Source organism: Capra hircus, chromosome 2 (genome assembly GCF_001704415.2).
Source record: "Capra hircus breed San Clemente chromosome 2, ASM170441v1, whole genome shotgun sequence".
Lineage (NCBI taxonomy): Eukaryota > Metazoa > Chordata > Mammalia > Artiodactyla > Bovidae > Capra > Capra hircus.
In genome coordinates this window covers 24,697,773-24,718,242 of record NC_030809.1, presented here as the reverse complement: position 1 = coordinate 24,718,242, position 20,470 = coordinate 24,697,773, and the positions used below count along the sequence as shown (strand labels likewise).

The window sequence follows — 20,470 nt, the reverse complement described above, 5'->3', positions numbered from 1 at the left end:
GGAGGAGCCTAGTGACACATGGACTGCAAAAGCACCGTTGGACTTCTTGGCCAGAGTCGCTTCAGAGAACAGTTCCTAGAAAGTGGTGGCAGTGGAGAACGGCACCATGGGACAAAGGAATGAATGGCAGGTTAGGAAGCAAGAACTTGAGTAATAACAGTTGTCAAGAAATATATCTTGACGGGTACGAGAGCAAGGGTGCACTTGGGAACAAGTTTAAAATGTTTTCCCTGTTTACTGAAGAAGACCACGTTTAGGGTAGTTCCAAGATTAATTCAGGCAGAGAAGTGGTGCTGTCCATGACCTACTTCTCTTTGTTTTTCTACTGTGTCACCTGTCTGGGATGTTGCCTGCTGTTCCTGGGCTTGTGCCAAAGGGGGAAGAATTCTGAGTATAGCCATGTTAGCTTCGCACTGTGAAGTAGAGAACAGTTTTAGCAAATGCCTAGGTACCCTAGTCTAATTTCTTAGTCGAGTCACTGGCATAGCCTTTTGTCTCTCTGCTTCTGTTGTTTCCTTTTTGAGTTAGGTAGCCACACAGTAGCTAATGTGATCCTTGTTGCGGACAAACCCCTGTTCAAAATGACGTTGCTTTCCACGCAGCGTGAAGTCCAGAGTTGTAGGCATGACCTTGGAGACTGCACGATGGGGTCCTGGCGGGAAACCTTCGTTTCCTGCCCCTTTTCCTAACATTTTCTCACCTGGTCTTGCTTTATTTTTCTTCATAACTCTTATAAATTATAGATTTGTGTACATCTGTCCAAGTAGACTACGTCTCATGTGTAGGGACTTGATTTATTTTATCGACCTTTGTGTGAGTACAATTAATAGTTGTTGAGTTAACATGATTATGAAAAAATTGGTGATATAGGTAAATTTCTCAGGAGTATGTGTCTTCTCTAATGCAGAAAACAAACCCCTCAGCAAACCAGCACCCTCAGATATTGCAGTGATCATGTACACAAGCGGATCCACAGGAATCCCCAAGGGGGTCATGATCTCTCATAGCAACATCATTGCTGGGATCACTGGGATGGCAGAGAGGATTCCGGAACTTGGGTATGTTGGTATTTACGTTAATTACTTACATTAATGTCGTTTCATAGTATATGATCAAGTTAGTCCTTCAGAGTCTGTTTACAGTTAGGCATTTCTTCAAAAAAGGCATTAAAATTACAAAATAATTATAGTTGTGGGGTTTAAAAGGTATCATTGTTAATATTTACTTTTTACTTTAAAAGTGCAAACTTGACCTGATTTAAATGTCTTAAATATTTTTATCAGTTCATATTGTTACCATCTAGTCATTTTCATACCTCAGTATTATAATTCCAGTAAACAGATAATACTTAGTGGATATATTTATTGAGCTTCTGTATTCAGTCTCTGATTTTTCCTTTTAAGACACAGTCAGGTAGTAGCAGGGGGAGAGTGGGTCTCTGGGAATGGGAAGGAGATCAGTGAGGAAGCCAGACGGGAGGGAGTTTTAGGGAAGTGAGGATAACATTCCCGGAGATGGAATCAGTATTGTGATGATTGATCTTGTAAAGCGGTTGGATATTTTTGTTTTCTTTAAGTGTAGTGATTATAAATACACACATGTTACTGTGGAATTGAATTTGGGGATGCAGATAGAAATCTCTTATGTATGCATAACTTTCAGGAAAAAAATTAAGAGCAACTAGTTCCTTCTGGGAAGTTGCCCTTCATATTTTGACAGTGGAAGCAGTTCTTGAAATAATATGCACATGTATACATATACATTTTATTATATAATGTATAATTTAACTTTCGGAACAAGAATCTCTTCCTGAGATTCCTGGCAGGCAGTTGTCAAATCCCTCCTTGGGGGATTTCTTCTGTGCTTCAGAATCCCTCATGTTTTTACACCCTCCGAGTGCTGATCTCTTCTGCTCTAGAGCTTTGCTTGTGCAGTGCTCAGTTAGGGAGCACCTTTCAGGAGGAGTGGAAACGGAGCCACGTCCTTGTGTGTCTGCCTCCTCAGCTTCAGAAGGAGCTGTACTGTAGCTCTCTTCCCCTGACACCCCAGGCTCTGCCATACACACACACGCATGCACACGTGGAGCCCAGGGGGTCCTCCCATGGCCTTTTAAAGCTTGCCCCCACTGCAGTCACTTTTCACAGAAACAGCACCTGACTGTTGCTTCTCGCATCTTCCTTTTCTTCTAGGGAGAAAGATGTTTACATTGGATATTTGCCTCTGGCCCACGTCTTAGAATTAAGTGCTGAGCTTGTCTGTCTCTCCCATGGATGCCGCATCGGCTACTCTTCACCACAGACTTTAGCAGATCAGGTAACAGAATTTCTGTGATTTGAGATACTAAGAAACCATAACCAATACAATATTGTAGAGTAATTAGCCTCCAACTAAAATAAATTTATTTTTAAAAAATGGCCAAAAATTAAAAAAAAAGAAACCATAATTATCTTTAACACAATTTTCATTCAGTATGATAGTATACTATAAGGATAAGAGTTAATCATTTCAAAAGAACTTGCCTTTTAAGATCTATTTAGAATATGAGTTGATTAAAATGGGCTTCCCTTGTGGCTCAGCTGGTAAAGAATCCTTCTGCAATGCGGGAGACCTGGGTTTGATCCCTGAGTTAGGAAGGTTCCCTGGAGAAGGAAAAAGCTACCCACTCCACTGTCCTGGCCTGGAGAATTCCATGGACTGTGTATTCCACGGGGTCGCAAAAAGAGTTGGACCCAACGGAGTGACTTCCACGTCATGTCACAGACTAAAATTACAGAATTTTGTAATATATTTTTAAAGCGTTTCATTGAATTTTTAAAATAACTATCACTTTATGTAAACCTATTTTTCTCTCTGTAGTCTTCAAAAATAAAAAAAGGAAGCAAAGGAGATACATCCATGTTGAAACCAACACTGATGGCAGCTGTTCCGGTAAGAACTGACCATTAATCAATATTGAGTGCTAAAAAAAAAAAAAGCATCTCCAGAATGTAACTGCTAGTGGAAAAGACATTGTTGACAAGGTAGTTTATGTAGGATTTACTCCTTATTTGTTACCTGTATTACCTTGAGCTCTGAAGTATTTATTCGATCATGTTTTATCATTTTCATCTTATTTATTAAGCAATCAGCTTAATAGTAGTTTCAGCTTCCATATGATATTATCAACTCCTTTCCTTAAAGAGCTTCTGCTCAAATCAGTTTTGTGATATCTGTTTGCTGTTAGTAGAGACCTGAAACCCAGCAGGAGATAGGAGGAAAGGTTGGAGATCATCTCCTGCTAAGCAAATCACACCTCCTGAGTCACCTAGGGAGAGTCTGGCCTGGATGCCAGAAAAAAGAGACAGAGAAGTTGGTGCCACTTTGAATTGCCCGAGAATCACTGTGATGGCTCAGATTGTAAAGAGTCTGCCTGCCATGTGGGAGACCTGGATTCCATCCCTGGGTTGGGAACATCCCCTGGAGAAGGAAATGGCAACCCACTCCAGTATTGCCTGGAAAATCCCATGGACGGAGGAGCCTGGCAGGCTGCAGTCCATGAGGTTGCAAAGAGTTGGGCACAACTGGATGACTGACGCAGAAGCACTATGTGTCTTAATTTAGTATCAGGCATAGGGAGGGACCTGGGAATGAGACCAATGGAAATGGGACGATAGTGATTTTCTGTGCCCCTAATGTACATTTTACAAGACTTTCTGATTTTGTTTGAATTTTAACTGGATACCGAATGTTCTGGATGGCTCAGAGGGTAAAGAATCCTCCTGCCAGTGCAAGAGACACAGGAGACACTGGTTTTATCCCTGGGTTAGAAAGATCCCCTGGAGAGGAAAATGGCATCCCACTCCAGTATTCTTGCCTGGAGAATCCCATGGACAGAGGAGTCCGGCGGGCTACAGACCAAAGGGTTGCAAAGAGTCAGACACGACTGAACTACTGCACCCACCACATGTTCACATTCGAGCATTACTATGTAGTTTTTCCAAAATCAAATATAAATGATCAGTAGTTTTGGAGTTTTAGTAGGTATGTAGTTTCCTTAATAATATCCTTCTTTAAATTTTTGATTCATATAAATATTAAATATAGTATAAAATTGTGGAGAGAACCTATTTCAAGTCAGTAAATCAGAGTAATAGCAGTAGCAAGCAGAATACAGTGCAGGCAAGGAAATTTTTTTCCTGGGTGCAGCATTAAAAATCAAAACAAGCAAGCAAAATGACCCCATGGTTTTTGTGAGCCGAGAATGTAGTACTTCATGTCTTCATAAGATAAAATTATGAGAATTTAAAAAGCCATTTCATATAGGTGTTCATTTATTTAGTGAGTTTAGTTTTTAGCTCAGAATAAGTAAGATAACCTGGAGAAGGAAATGGCAGCCCACTCGTGTATTCTTGCCTGGAGAGTCCCATGGACAGAGGAGCCTGGCAGGCTGCAGTTCATGGGATTGCAAAGAGCTGGACACAGCTGAGCAAACACACACAAGTCAGATAAATAAACAAAGCAGTGTAAAGAATCAGTGATGGCATATTACTGCCCTAAGGTTTTTAATATCTCCCCCTTCTTTACTACTGCTGAACATCTATTAAAAATCACTTTTACTGAAATCTCATTTTTAAACAAAGTGTGGCTCTATTTTAAAAGTTTATTATTGACGGAATGTCTCTTTTAAAATGTCTCTATTAATGGAAATAGTAATCTGATGTTAAGCTTTTAAATAAGATAGCCGAGAGCCTTGTTGACTGTATTAAGTCATTTGTATATTTTTAGGAAATCATGGATCGAATCTACAAAAATGTCATGAATAAAGTGAATGAAATGAGCAGTTTTCAACGCAATCTGTTTATTCTGGCCTATAATTACAAAATGGAACAGATTTCAAAAGGGCACAGTACTCCGCTGTGTGATAGGTGCGTAAAGGCTCTCCTTCTCCTTCATAATTTGATCATTTGTTCACATTAATTATCTTAAGGGTCTCTAAAAATTCCATCTTGCATGAGAACATGAGCAATTAAAGAAGCTTTCAATGTTATTTGAAAAATATTATCACCAAAAATTTTATTGTACTAATAGTGTGTTTATATCTTTGGTGGCCACTTACATGAGTTTAATTATTTTGAGAAGTAGTTTCTCTTTGCTTTTAAATTTATTTCGATATGAATAGAAAATGGCAACCAGATATTAAACGTTTTGTGACCTATTCCACCCCTTCCCCCATGGCACTAATAGAATAAGTATATTTAACTGTAAAGTATTTGAGAAATTAGAAAGTAACAGTATGACATTCAAATTACTTTTATGGGGATATTAATATAGTTTTCAAATGTGTCACATTTAAAGCTTTATGATTTTTTTCCGGCCTTTTACTAATCTCTCCAGTGAAATACATAACTGCTTTGTAAACCTATTATATATATATTAATATATACACATATATGTATATATAATACACACATGTATTTATACACACATATAATATGTATTTATATGTGCACATATGTTTATATATACACATATATGTATTTATATACTTTCCTGTAGCTCAGATGGTAAAGAATCTTCCTGCAATGCAGGAGACCTGGGTTCAATCCCTGGGTCAGGGAGATCCTCTGGAGAAGGAAATGGCAATCCACTCCAGTACTCTTGCCTGGAGAATCCCATGGACCGAGGAGCCTGGCAGGCCACAGTTCATGGGGTTGCAAAGAGTCAGACATGACTAAGTGACTAACACTACTATATATACACACACATGTATGTTAGATATATTTATATACACACTTATATTTTAAATGGTTGCCTTTTGGTCTTTGCCTTTTTCAAAGTTATTAAAATACAGACAAAACCCTTCCCCTCTTTTCATCAAGGTAGTAAGCAGTCTTTAGTGTATTTTCAGAAGCATTTCAATTAGATATTTGAGTTGTTTCCTTTTTAAATTTATCAGATACTTTGAATTAGTGAAATTCTAAAGAGCTAAATGGCTATTTACAGATACGTATACATTTCTAATGAAATAAGCTAAAGGAAAAAAATAATTTGCTTTTAATAATAAACTTCATGAAGATATAGTAAAGTTATTCAGTATTAATATGTATTATATAATGATATAAAACTAATTATTCTGGCCATAAACGAAGAATTTCTGTTACTATACAAAATTAAACCTGGCAATTTTGAATTCTAACATTTCTTACAGTTCTTAAGAGAAAATCACATTTTCTTGGTCGAGTAAACTTAGTTGGATAGACATTTAGATTTAAATAGTGGGTCAAGAGAATCTCTTAAATTGGCTTTGTGGCTTTGGATAAGTCACTTGATCTCAACATCTCATTCCCTGGTGGCTCAGAGGTTAAAGCGTCTGCCTGGAATTCAGGAGACCCAGGTTTGATCCCTGGGTCGGGAAGATCCCCTGGAGAAGGAAATGGCAACCCACTCCAGTACTCTTGCCTGGAGAATCCCATGGAGGGAGGAGCCTGGTGGGCTACAGTCCATGGGGTCGCAAAGAGTCGGACACGACTGAGCGACTTCAGTTTCAATTTTGCTTTATTGTATTTCACAAGTAACTGTGGTTTTCTTTTTAAACAAATGGAAGGTTTGTGGCAACCCTCTATTGTCAGATGGTTAGCATTTGCTAGGAATAAAGTATTTTCTTAATTAAGGTATGCGTTGCTGTTTATACATAATACTGTTACGCTCTTAATAAACCACAGTATAGTATAAACATAATTTTTGTATGTACCAAGATACCAAAAATTGAAGTGACTTGCTTTATTGTTGTAGTCTCTCTATTGCTATGGCCTGGAACGGAACCCTAAATTATCTTCGAGGTGTTCCTATATATCAAAATTGGGAGATTAGTCTAAATGATTTGGAAAATCCCATTCAGCTTTAAAATTCTGTGATTGGATTTTTTTTTTTAGCTTTATTTTCCGGAAAGTTCGAGGCTTGCTAGGTGGAAATATTCGACTTCTGTTGTGTGGAGGTGCTCCACTTTCTGCAACCACACAGCGATTCATGAACATCTGTTTTTGCTGTCCTGTTGGTCAGGGGTATGGACTCACTGAATCTTGTGGGGCTGGAACAATTACAGAAGGTTAGTGTTGCTGCAGAGTGGTGTCTACAACAGAGGCTGGGGTACAACTCCTGGCCCTTTTGGTATGCGTTGCTTTTTGCAAGTATATAGAAAATCAGTTAAAATATTTCTGTAAATCCCAAGTACTGTGATTGTTGAAATCAGTTTTCAGAATGTATTCAGTTCAGTTCAGTCACTCAGTCGTGTCCAACTCTTTGTGACCCCATGAATCGCAGCATGCCAGGCCTCCCTGTTCATCACCAACTCCCGGAGTTCACTCAGACTCACATCCATTGAGTCGGTGACACCATCCAGCCATCTCATCCTCTGTCGTCCCCTTCTCCTCCTGCTCCCAGTCCCTCCCAGCATCAGAGTCTTTTCCAATGAGTCAACTCTTCTCATGAGGTGGCCAAAGTACTGGAGTTTCAGCTTCAGCATCATTTCTTCCAAAGAACACCCAGGGCTGATCTCCTTCAGAATGGACTGGTTGGATCTCCTTGAGGTATATCTAAATGTCACTAGTTCATCTAGAGGAATTTTTCTTGTTAAACTATGATAGGTAGTATTAAAAACTACTAAACACTTAGCAGCAGCAGCATTCTAGAAAAAAAGGTTTAGTAACAAACATTAGCTATATTGTACACATATATGATCTTATATCAGTTATTAAATTTCTTTTTATGTAGAAAAATTAGTGTGTTTGTTTAGTTGTTTAGGTTTATTAAGGGTCAAATTCAGAAATGTTTATTGAGGTGAGTGGTCTGTGTTAAAATAAGTGCAATGAGAAACTAGAGAATCTAATTTTGGTCTGGAGAATCTAATTCCCAGAAATTTATCATGGCAACAAGTTTAGATGACTGGTCCATTACCCAAGTGGTTCCCAGGTGACTGTCTAGTGCCCCATGTGCCCTTTTATAGAGGAAAGTTACTTTGTTCTCCAGTCCAAGAAAAAATTATGCTTCTTCTTTGTTTTCTCTAGATATTTGTAGACACTAAACCTTATTCATTTTCCTTTCTTTGCCCTAAGTGATTTTTTGTACCATTCTTATGCCAGGCTTATCCTGCACTACTTCCATATTTTCCAGTTTTCCGTTGTGTTCTTTATCATTTTCATATTTTTGGAAGCTGCTTGTAAGTCTTGTTTCATAGAATATACACAAGCATTCTTAAAAACATGCACGATCAGTTCCTAAGGAGCCTTACTTTGATTTTTAAGTTTTCCATTGGTTGTGCGATTAAGTAGTGATGGTTTATGTTGTAAATAAATCTGTAAAGTATCATGTATCAAACTTTTATTTCTGATATTTGAATGGTCCTTGAAACCTAATGCAGTAGTAATTCATAATAGTGGTGAAGTCTTGCCCCAGATCTTTGAAAGTGAACAGTCTGAACCTCCAGCCTGGCCTCTGAACTCTTACTGTATGAGTTTAAATAGGGTATGGTAGCATAAGCTGATGTGAGGGGAGCTTCAGAGGTCTCACTTTGAAGACTGGCGAGGTTATTTGTCCTGCAAAGCTGTGTTAAGTCGAGTAAGAAAGTGGAATAGCTGTAAACCATTGTGCTCCTTCATCCTTAAAAACAGGGAAGGCAGAATCATGAACCAAGCAGCTACTTAGTGGGTGTAAGAAAATGTGATGGTATGGAATCTGGGGAAACTGGAGCAGGCCTGTCCTGTCTGTTAGGGGCTATAGTTGTTGCTGTGCTGGAAATGTGGACCCACGGTTCTTGGAGATTCTGACTCTTCTGTAAAGTGTCTTATTTATAACCACTTCAGTTAAAGAAATGAACCACCTCAGTGTGGGCTACACAGCCTGGTTCACCAGTGTGCTGCTTCCGCTTGTAAAGGTTCTCTGGGGATGTCTAAGCTTTGGGGTAAATCTTTGTAATTAAAAAAAAATGAAGCAATTTGTTAACTACCATAATCAAATACCTTTTTTCATTTACGTCTTAGTGTGGGACTACAATACTGGCAGAGTGGGAGCACCATTAGTTTGCTGTGAAATCAAATTAAAGAACTGGGAGGAAGGTAATAACCTGTTTTAACCACAGAGCATTAATTTGTATAGTATTAGAACTGTACTTCATTTTCTTCCTTATTTTAGAATATAAAATCACCCATAAGTGCTTACTTTTGTTTTTTATAAATAGAAATATTTTTATCTAGAGCTGTGAGTGAATTTATTTTGCTTCAGAGATGATTTTGAAGAATTGTTTTTTTGCTTGTTTTATTATTACATAAATGCAAATAAGAATTATGGGGGAAATTTGAAGATGTATTAAATGAATAATGCCCATAAATTGCAAATGATCATATTTTATAGAAACAAAATCGTAAAATTCATTCTATGAAACGGAAGATTTTAACCTATTCTTTTCTTTTTTCTTTCTCTTCTCTGAGGGCTTCAACCCAAAATTATCAGAAGGAAATTTTTACTATAATTACATAAAAATCTCTTGCTCATTCCGTTTAAATACTAGTCATTTTTAAAATATTTGCTTCTGTGAACATGTGCATATTATTTCTGGTTTGTTTGGATGCACTTTTCTTTTATACAGAGAGATTCTAAGCCTTGGGTGTCACTTTTCAGCTGTCTTTTAGCAAAACTAGTGAAAATGTTTCATAAACTTGGAACCATTCTGAAGTTATCTGTAAGGAATAAATCCTCTAAATATATGCTAGTTTGACTTTATACTGAGATTGATTCTCAAAATGCACAATTTAACACTTTTATCAATTAGTATGATATTTAAGCGTCTCTACAGAATCCTTAAAGGAACTGACCTGCACAGTACATATGTAACTGTTTTATACACTAGTTGTTGGGGTTTTGAGTTTATTTTTTTTTCTTGGAATAGTAGTTTGAAAGCAGAAGTGCTTATGGTTAAGCAACTGAAAATTTGTAGCTAGATTTAATAATGAATTTTGTTCATAGTGTCTGCCTTACTTTGCAAAACCCTAATTGGATCAAAATCAGATGAGCCTATTTGGAAACTAGCAGTTTCAAATACTCACCTGATGCGTGAGGGATAGAACTATTCAATTAACTCTAAATCATTCTGTTTACTAGGTGGATACTTCAATACCGATAAACCACATCCCAGGGGTGAGATTCTTATTGGTGGCCAAAATGTGACAATGGGGTACTACAAAAACGAAGCAAAAACAAAAGCTGATTTTTTTGAAGATGAAAATGGACAGAGGTGGCTCTGTACTGGAGACATTGGGGAGTTTGACCCTGATGGTTGTTTGAAGATCATTGGTGAGCCAGCTGATACTGTTTTTCTTTAAGTAGATGTTCCTGTAGTGTCTTTTCAAAAAAGAGATTGCATATTTAGAGAAGTTGTTTAATAGTATAAGAATTCATCTTCCTGTAATGTTGGTATGGTCTCTGTATCAGCCCTGGAATGTAAAAATGCACAAGAGGGACTGTATGGAATTTATAAGGCTTGATATGCTAAGAGGCCTTAGGGTCTATTCAGAAGTGGTATTTTTAATTACTACTAGATAACCCTTAAAGAGTCCAATTCTTAGTAGGGAGTATTCATTTTTGTGTGCTGTGCTTAGTCGCTCAGTCATGTCCAACTCTTTGCGACCCCATGGACTGTAGCCCGCCAGGCTCCTCTGTCCATGGGGATTCTCCAGGCAAGAATACTGGAGTGGATTGCCATGCCCTCCTCTGGGGGATCTTCTCAACTTAGGAATCAGCTGGGGTCTCCTGCATTGCAGACGGATTCTTTACCAGCTGAGCTTCCCTGGGAAGCTATCATTTTTGTGTATGTAGAGGTTATTGGGCAAGACTCTTGCCTGTCTGAAGCATTTCCTTTCCTTGCCATTGAGAGCTAAGGAATGCCTGGCAGCTCAGTACCAGGACTGACAGGTGAAAAATACATTCCCCTGCTTCTCCTCTTGGGTTCTTTGTCTCAGTTAATGGCACTTCTATCCTAGTCATGACATCTAGACACTGGCAGGAGGTGAAAGCCTCTGCAGCCAGCTCTCCATAGTTAATCCATATCCCACTGCTTTACCTTATAAAATATGCCTCAAGATCGTCCTGTTCATCTCTCCCTGTTCCTGTGATGGTAGGTCAGGTCTGCACCTTTTGCCACCCTGTTGCAAGAAATTCCTTACTGTTGCAATGCCTGTCTCTGCTGAATGCACCCTCTCGTGGCCACCACGTGATTGCTGAACCCCTATCTCACTGACTGCTTTCCTGCTGGAAACCTTTGAGTGGCTCCCAGAGGCTCAATTGAGGGTGGCCCCGCTCACCATGTGCCCCCATTGCCTTTGTGCTACAGTAGTGCGAACTGGCACAGCTCTGTTGTTTGCCAATGCCATTCCACTTGGCTGCAGCTCAGTCTTCTCTGAAGACTCAGTTCAGGCCTCACTTGTAGGAATTCTCCCAAAATCAGCAAGTTGGAGAGTCTGAACACTTAGCACTACCATGTTGTACTGAAGTAATATGGTTTTTCATCCTGCTTCTCTTTCGATAGACTGTGAGCTTTCACATGGCACTTGGGTATATATTCTTGATCTTTCTGGTATTAATGTGTCCCGGGGACATAATCTGTCGAGCAGAACATACCTGAAGCCCTGAGGATGGGGTCCCTTAAGAAGCTAAGTTTTTAAAAGAAATGTATTCAGTGGTACAGAAATAAAGGCCTCATTTTATTTGTGTTTTAAATTTCAGCATAACTCTTATAAGGAACTTAACTGATCGCAAATTACTTAGGGGATGGCCAGTATTTGTGGAGAATGGTCAATATTTGTATGTATTAAAGGTGTGTTAATACTATCCTCCAATGTGCCCCCGCTCCTGGCCCTGTTTTTGCACAGATCGTAAGAAGGACCTTGTAAAACTACAGGCAGGAGAATATGTTTCTCTTGGGAAGGTGGAGGCTGCTTTGAAGAATCTCCCACTAATAGACAACATTTGTGCATATGCAAACAGGTAAGAGCATAGGATTTATGCTGCTTAAAACATTTGGTAATGCTGTCGGCCCTTCCTTTCTCTGCTGGCCTTCTTTGTATAATTACCGCAAGACCTCTTCCTTCTCATGTGTTTTCCTCTTCTCATTACAGCCACTGGCTGATTCTTGCCTTGTGAGGCTCCTCTCCATCATCCTCTGTCTGATTTCTGTTTTACATCTCGGTGCAGAGTCCCATGTGATAGGAAGGTGAAGGAAATAACCCTCCTTCCCGCTGCTTTGGTTCTCTGAGCTACTTGTCCTTCTACACAAGGAGGCTTCCCACAACCAGTCTAGAGGAGAGGGGAGTAAAGAAGGAAATTGGTTGGCCAACAGTGCTCTGCGCAGTTCTTACTACCCTTTCTCAATTCGAGCCTGCCTGGGGCCCCAGGAGCCCCAAAGGAGGGCTTCCTTTCCCCTTTAAGCTAGGTTAAGCTGTGGCTTCACACGTAGCGTCTCTCGGCCATGATGATTTAGAGGCAGCTGGGAAGGAGAGTTTAAAGTTAAAATCCCAGGAATGCACTCTTGGGAAATGTGTTGGAATTTCAGATTGACACACTGTTCACATTTTTCCATAACACTACTGTATGTGGCAATCATTCCCCAGTGGTAGTGATTGAGTGTTTTGTGGCCAGCCTAGAAGACTTACTGCTGCAGTTAACATAATACTTATTATGAAAAAATAAAATCTGATATTAGAAGAACCAGTTTAGAAATAGACTTTGAGGTACAGCCCACTTTAGAGATTTATCATATCGATCTATAAATTATTGTGCCCTCTGTTAGTTATGAAGTGTTTTCTTTAGTGATGCTAACAGTTCTGGATTTTCTGGTGTGATATTAACCAGAACTGTCTTTTTTCTGATGATGCTGTCATTTCTTCAGGTGACTGGTTTCTGTGGGTGTGCTTAGAGTTCCTCTAGAATACAAATTCTCGTGATAACAAAAGAATAAATATATATAATCACATTAGTTTGACTTGTTGCCATAATTTTTTAAAAACAGCTTCTTACTTTCATTAGCTTTTATTTTTGTTTAGTCTATTGATGTGAATTTTTAAAGATAAATTTTCTAATTTCTGTTAAAAGTATGATTCATAATAGTTATTATATACATAGCTGAAATTCATCATGAAATGTCAGATTAAGGTTTATTTAGCAATGAATTCTGCCAGAGCATCAGAACGTGTTATGAATCAGACAGTAAAATTGGCTGTTGCATGAAATAAGTGTGGCAAATATGCCTTATGTGTATTCTCTAAAATGGTAGAGAGTTGGCTACTAAATTTGAGTGTAATCAGTAACCACAGTTAACATGGTATATGCCATTTAGTGCCCTAACTAAGTTATCCTTTATATATTTCAGTTATCATTCTTACGTCATTGGATTTGTTGTGCCAAATCAAAAGGAACTAACAGAATTAGCGCGAAAGAAAGGACTTAATGGGACTTGGGAGGAGCTGTGTAACAGTAGTGAAATGGAAAACGAGGTACTTAAAGTGCTTTCTGAAGCTGCTATTTCAGGTGAGTGAGAGTGTTAACTGGTTCTGGGAACGAGATGGGAAGAGAATATTTAAACTTGTTTATTCTGTTTTTGTTACAAGGGCTTAGGTTACATTTCCTGCTCAGAAACCAATCATATTTTCCTACCATTAGTCGGGAGAAGAACATGCTTGTCACCCCCATTCAGGCTACTCTGGGGACACACAAGGGCACCACGCCCACCACTGATGTACACGTATCAGAATGCTCTCTTCTCTCGGCTTCTGTTTTCCGGGTTGGCCCTTTCTCCACTCTGCTCTGCTGTTTGCAAGGCCCTGCTGGGCTTCCCAGACACCCCAGCCCACAGTGAACCATCCAAGACTCTATGCTGTTAGTGTGGTGGTGGTTGGCTGTACTCACGTATCCTCTACCCCTGTGTGTGTGTGTGTGTGTGTGTGTGTGTGTGTGTGTGTGTGTGTGTGTGTGTGTGTGTGTATTGTGCAGGGGGCACAGAGAGACATAGTTTTATATTCTTGGTTTAATAAAAACAGCTATGCTGTCTGAGTCATCAGCGTTAAGTAAAATATAAGTGTGCATTTTTATTCTCCTTAGATATGTCATTCAAGATAATGAAAAATGTAGATCTCATTTAATCAGATGAAGTTATTCTGACCCTTTATTTCAGCAGTAATTATGTTTTGTAGCATGTCAGCCTGAATATAGTTTCCAGCTTTTCTAGGTAACTCAAAATCCTTGCACTGATGCTGAAGTTTAGGTTTCTAATTAAAGTTAGAAACCTATATTGTTTCTCTGTAAGGTGGACTACTGAAACAATTAAGCATAATTTAAAAATTTATATACTTAATATATATTTTTAAAAAATAAATTTTATAAACAGACATAGTTTACACACCAAACAACTCAACCATTTAGTATACAGTAGTTTTTTAGTATGATGGCAGAATTGTACACATTGCCATATCAGTTTCAGATTGTTATCACCTCATTGTCATCACCTCAAAAAAGAAATATTGTGTCCATCAGCAGGCACTCCTCATCATACCTCAGACCTCAGTCCTTGGGAGCCACTGATCTTTCTGTTGCTCTGGATTTGCCTGTTCTAGAGTTTTTGCACAAGTCGAACCATGTGGTATATGGGTTTTTATGACTGGTTTCTTTCACTTAGCATGTAATGTTCATCTCTATATTTTTGTCGTAGCGTGTATCAACACTTCTTTTCCTTTTATTGGCCAAAGTATTGGAACTTCAACTTTAGCATAGTCTTTCCTATGAATACTCAGGGTTGATTTCCTTTAGGATTGACTGGTTTGATCTCCTTGCTGTCCAAGGGACTCTCAAGTTTCTGCAGCACAATTCGAAGGCATCACTTCTTTGGCATTCCTCCTTTATGATCTATCTCTCACATCTGTACATGACTACTGGTAAAACTGTAGCTTTGACTACACATGGACCCTTATCAGCAAAGTGGTGGCTCTGCTCTTTAATATACTGTCTAGGTCTGTCATAGCTTTCCATCTAAAGGGTAAGCGTCTTTGAATTTCATGGCTGCAGTCACCATCTGCAGAGATTTTGGAGCCCAGGAAAATAAAATCTGTCACTATATGGGTCTTTATATATTTTAGATGCAAATCCTTTATCAGATATGTGATTTGTAAGTATTTTCTACCATTGTTTGGGTTGTGTTTTTACTTTCTTAATGGTATCCTTTGAAGTACAACAATTTTAATTTTTATAAGGAACAGTTTCCTTTTTCCCTTTGGTTGCTTGTACTTCACTTTTGAGAAGCCACTGCCTAATCTAAGTTACAAGTAAATATTTTCTTCTAAGAGTTTTGTAGTTTTTGTCCGTATATTTGGGTCCTTAATCCATTTTTATATATGATGTGAAGAAGGGATCCAACTTCATTTTTAAGCCAAGTCTATATTTGATTCACACCAGAGAAAAAGAATCAGTAGGTTGAATATATTTAACTATGGAAACTTTTTTTTTTTTTTTTAATGGAAACTTTTAAGGCAGGCAATTGGTGTGCCTTTTCACTGGGGCTGGCTGGACAGAATTGGCAATGTATAGGATAGGCTGTTGAAAAAGTGAACTGGAGCTCTTAGGCAGGGATCAAAGCCCTTGTCCATAGGCAGCATTGCTTCTTTTTTGAGGGGGGGCCTCAGCTCAGCTCTCAAGATCTTTGAACTGACTTAGCCATATCTATAAAACCACTTTCAAACTGAATAACTGGGAACTCCAGCCTAGTCCAGATGATGCATAAAACCACCACAGTCCTCCTATTGTCAGCTTGGCACCCACATACATTTCCTTAAACCATAGTTTAAGTTTCAAGTAAAGACAGTAACAAAGTCAGACTGTCACCTAACATTAAACAGTTATCTTGTGTGCAACTGAAAATACATGAACCTTTTCTCCAGAAGTGTTTGCACACCCCTGAGTGATTTTTTAACTCTGCTACTTTGATATCCTGTAACTTAAATACTGTGATATAAAGTCAACTTATTAGTATATTATGACAAGAGAACTGGGGGAAGAAAACAAAAGTATTTGCTTACCATATATACAAACATATTCACAGCAAAATAAGGAAGGAATACTCATAGTTTTTGTTAGAGTCCCCATTTCCCCAGCCTGTCACGTGATTGTTGCTGTGTTCATTTTTCTAAAACCTGGTGTAGGGTATATCGCTGTTGCTAGCATCGTTTTGAGTCCAATCACTGAGTGCAGTGCTGACTGTTTATAGCTGAGCGTGGGCTTCCAGGGCTTGTGTGCAAGTCTCCGCGCATCTCAGTGTTGTCAGACTCATGTCCCTTAATGCTTGGTCCCTACCGTACTGCTTTTTCTCATGGTGGCTTTTCCAGTGAGAAACCACTCCTGAAATACTTGTAATCTTTGAAGAATAAAACTTTGTTATTTAAGTTAATATATCATTTTTGTTCCCAAGGCACTTATATCTTGAATTCAATTCTTTAAAAATATATGTATTATTATGGCTAAGTGTTTACCCTTTTCCCAATAGTATACCAGTTGAGAGCAGAAACTATTCATTTTTGTATTTTAAAACAATGTTTACTAAAGCATTTTACACAATAATTTTTGCTGGTAAATATTTGTGAAACAAGTGCTGAAAAGTAAATCAGCCTTAATAAGGAAATGTGCTGCTTCAGATCTCATTCGCCCACCACCCTAATCCTTCGCCTCTTGCAGATCTCCTTGGTATCGAGCGGTGTGTGAGAAACACAGTAGGGAGCACACATTGTTCCTCAGAGCTCACGGCGACTGTCCTGGCTCAGTCACTAGATTTCTGTTTTAACTTGATTATTTCTTAGTTTTTAAAGTGATTTTTAGAAAATGATTTATTTTATTTTTGGCTGTGCTGGGTCTTTGTAGCTGTGTGGGCTTTTTCTCTGGTTGCAGAGAGCTGGGGCCACTCTAGTTCCAGCATGTGAGCTTCTCATCACACAGGTTCTCTTTGCCGTGGCTTCTCTTGCTGTGGAGCACAGGCTCTAGGGTGCTCAGGTTTCAGTGGTTGCAGCTCCCGGGCTCTAGAACAGTGGCCCAATAGATGAAGCGCATGGGTATAGTTGCTCTGAGACATACGGAATCTTCCCAGATCAGAAGTTGAACCTATGTCTCTTGCATTGGCAGGTGGATTCTTTACCACTGAGCCACCAGGGAAGCCCTCTAAAGTGATTTTTTAAAAATAAATTCAAAGAAAACAAATAGGTATAAGATCAAACGTGACACTTCCTTTTTTTTTAATCCTGGATACTAGTCCCTCGAGGCATATGGTTTATTTTGTCTGTATCCTCGTCCTACACATCTAGTTGCATGTAAGTTTATGTAGGGTTCAAACACAAAGCAAAATCATTTTTTTTAAACCTAACAGTATATGGCAAGTATCTTTATATACCCATACCAATAGATCTAACATTTTTAATGAATGAATTGTGTACATTTTATGCCTATATCATAATTTATCCAACTCATTCTGTTGATGGACATGTAGATTTTCTAAACAGTTTTTTGCTATTATAATTCTTACGTATGTATCTATGTTTTGCTTCTAGTATTTCTGAGGTATAAATTGCTTAGAAGTGAGATTTATTAGCTGTAGGTTTTACATTTTGATGGGTGTGTGGAGACTGAGGAAGTTAAAACTATTTGCTAAGAATTTTAATTGTATATTTTTCATGACTCTGTGTTCACTTTTTAATTTCTTTTTTCCACAATCTCAGCAAGTCTGGAAAAGTTTGAAATTCCAGTAAAAATTCGTTTGAGCCCTGAACCGTGGACCCCTGAAACTGGTCTGGTGACAGATGCCTTCAAGCTGAAACGCAAAGAGCTTAAAACACATTACCAGGCGGACATTGAGAGAATGTATGGAAGAAAATAGTTATTCTCTTTCAGCATCAGTTTGCTGCAGGGAGCTCAGATCAAATAGGAAAATACTTGAAATGCATGTCTCAAACTGTGAGGCAGAGTCCATTCCTCATATTAAACCTAAACTGTTATTTCTCATGACATCACCATTTTTAACTGACAGGATTAGTAAAATATTAAGACAGCAAACTTGTGTCTGTCTCTTCTTTCTTCCCCTCCTCCAGTTTACTTTACCACCTAGGACTGCACTTGTCAGCATGAGGACTTTTATGAATCATATTGGGGAGCAGTGATTTTAAAACCTCAAGTTTTTAAACATGATTTATATGTTCTGTATAATGTTCAGTTTGTAACTTTTTAAAGTTTGGATGTATAGAGGACTAAATAGGAAATATAAGAATTGGTTATTTGGGGGGCTTTTTTACTTACAGTATTTAAAATGCAAGGGTATGGATGTGAAATTATGTAAATTTCATTCAAATGCTTATGAATCAAATCATTGTTGAACTAAAGATTTGTTGCTGTGTAATTATTGTCTTGTATGCATTTGAGAGAAATAAATATACCCATACTTATGTTTTAAGAAGGTGAGACCTTGTGAATATATGCCTCACAGTGTCTTCTTTATATATTTATTTTTCTTAGGGGAAAATGAAGTTGGGTTGGTGCTGCATGAAACAAAATAGCAATAGAGGGTTACGGTTTCATAGTAAAGAAGGAAACACAGCAAGGGAATCACCAGTGGATCATTAATTTCTAGTAGCTGACCATCAAAATATCTAGTCTTCTAGTTAGCTATGGAAACTAGGAAAATATCTAAAATTTTTAGAATTGTTCCCAATTCTAAAAGGTAAGGTAGAATTTAAAAACAATAAATCAAAGGATGGAATGTTATTCTTTATTTTCACTGACTGCATATATATACACACACACATTGAATTGTCTGTGATTATGCCATATTAGTGCTGGAAAGCTATTTCTCATTTTACCTTTAGTCGAGCTGTGTAGTGAAACATCTCATATTAAAATAAGGATTATTTTCTTGGATAGTTTGCACTGAGTGTATACGTGTCAGGCTGTTGGTAGCTTATTAAAAATGCACCTTATTTTTTCTACCATAACCTTTCTACACTAGAAAATGAAATAATTTAGAATGCTTCTAATAGTAGCATTCTTACTATGATACATGAGAATTTCACTTTATAATGAGGTGAGTTAATTTGCAGATTTTTCATGTCATTGTGGAAATTGTTTATGATTCTGAAAACATTGTATTATAGTATGTCATTTCATATGTATCACTTGCCTATTATTAAGAGTAATATTGTACCAATTAAGATGTGTTCAGATTAGGATGTAAAAAAATCACAGGTACCCTGTTTTACATGTCATATTAGGTATCTTTTTGAGTCTCAGTTACTTTAGGCACCAAGAGGCAAAATAAAAATACATATATATGAAGAGATATGAACATAGATCTGTATAGGATATGAGAGAGTTGCAGGCCTGCACCCTGTGGTTTTTGGTCATTTCAAGAGCACATCATATTTGGAGATACTGTAATGCAATATTTTTGTTTTAAACTTTTCTTGTATTCTTGTATATATTTGTGTTATGTTTTGAATGCTTTTCTTGTCATAGTTTAAATTTTCAGTTTGAAAAAACTGCCAAGAAGAAGTAAAAATAGGAAAAATTAAATGATGTATCTCTAAAATGTTGTGATCTGAAAATTAAAGTCACCTTGGGTGGAGAGAATTTGTTTCTGATGCTTTATCTTTAGAATAATTATTTGCTTTCAAATGATGTTTGGAAAGTAGAAAAAACGGTTCAGTGTTTCAAAGGAGAGATGTCAATATAATTGTGACTTGAAATAGTGGCAGATGAATATGTAGCTTATCACTGATTCAGAATAAAAGTTATTTTTCAGAAACATGTAATAATGCTGGCTTAATCTGTACATAGTCCTATTTTTCTCACTTTTTATGGTTCCTGTCATTCCTAAAATATCACATACCAGGTGTCAGATGACACGGAAGAAATGAGATTAAGTAGCATCCCCTTTCCAGTTACTTTAATCCAAACCATCTCTAGTGACTTGGAAACTGGTATGTTTTAATATTATCCTCTCAAGAATAAAAAGTTGGTTGATTTGAAAAAAAAAGGGGGGGTGGGCTACGGATGAGATGGCTGGATGGCATGACCGACTTGATGGACGTGAGTTTGAGTGAACTCTGGGAGTTGGTGATGGACAGGGAGGCCTGGCGTGCTGCAATTCATGGAGTCACAAGAGTTGGACACGACTGAGCGACTGAACTGAACTGACCCAACAACTATAATTTGAATATAAGAAAAATAAATATTGGTTTAATCAGAAGAACTTGAAGGGAAACTTCCAAGAATTATCTAACAGTCTATTTTCAGTTATGTGTCTCAATTCTAAACAGAATGTTTTCTGAGAACTGTTGTTTTCTGGAAGTAAGCTATATAGAGAATTGTTGAGTCTCTCCTGAAACAGTCTTACTCGTGTCCAGCTCTGCAATCCATGGACTGTAGC

The 20,470-nt window shown here is 37.9% G+C and overlaps 1 protein-coding gene across 1 annotated transcript in view; it reads left to right on the top strand.

Moving 5' to 3' along the window:
• Positions 1-19,848, top strand: part of ACSL3 (acyl-CoA synthetase long-chain family member 3) — a 70,168-nt gene extending 50,320 nt beyond the window's left edge. The window contains exons 6-15 of the mRNA XM_018058912.1: positions 908-1,058; positions 2,190-2,313; positions 2,857-2,928; positions 4,765-4,904; positions 6,912-7,084; positions 9,015-9,089; positions 10,132-10,323; positions 11,898-12,012; positions 13,394-13,551; positions 17,772-19,848. Coding sequence (XP_017914401.1) covers positions 908-1,058; positions 2,190-2,313; positions 2,857-2,928; positions 4,765-4,904; positions 6,912-7,084; positions 9,015-9,089; positions 10,132-10,323; positions 11,898-12,012; positions 13,394-13,551; positions 17,772-17,929 — 1,358 coding nt within the window. The 3' untranslated portion in view covers positions 17,930-19,848. The remainder of the gene's footprint in view (positions 1-907; positions 1,059-2,189; positions 2,314-2,856; positions 2,929-4,764; positions 4,905-6,911; positions 7,085-9,014; positions 9,090-10,131; positions 10,324-11,897; positions 12,013-13,393; positions 13,552-17,771) is intronic.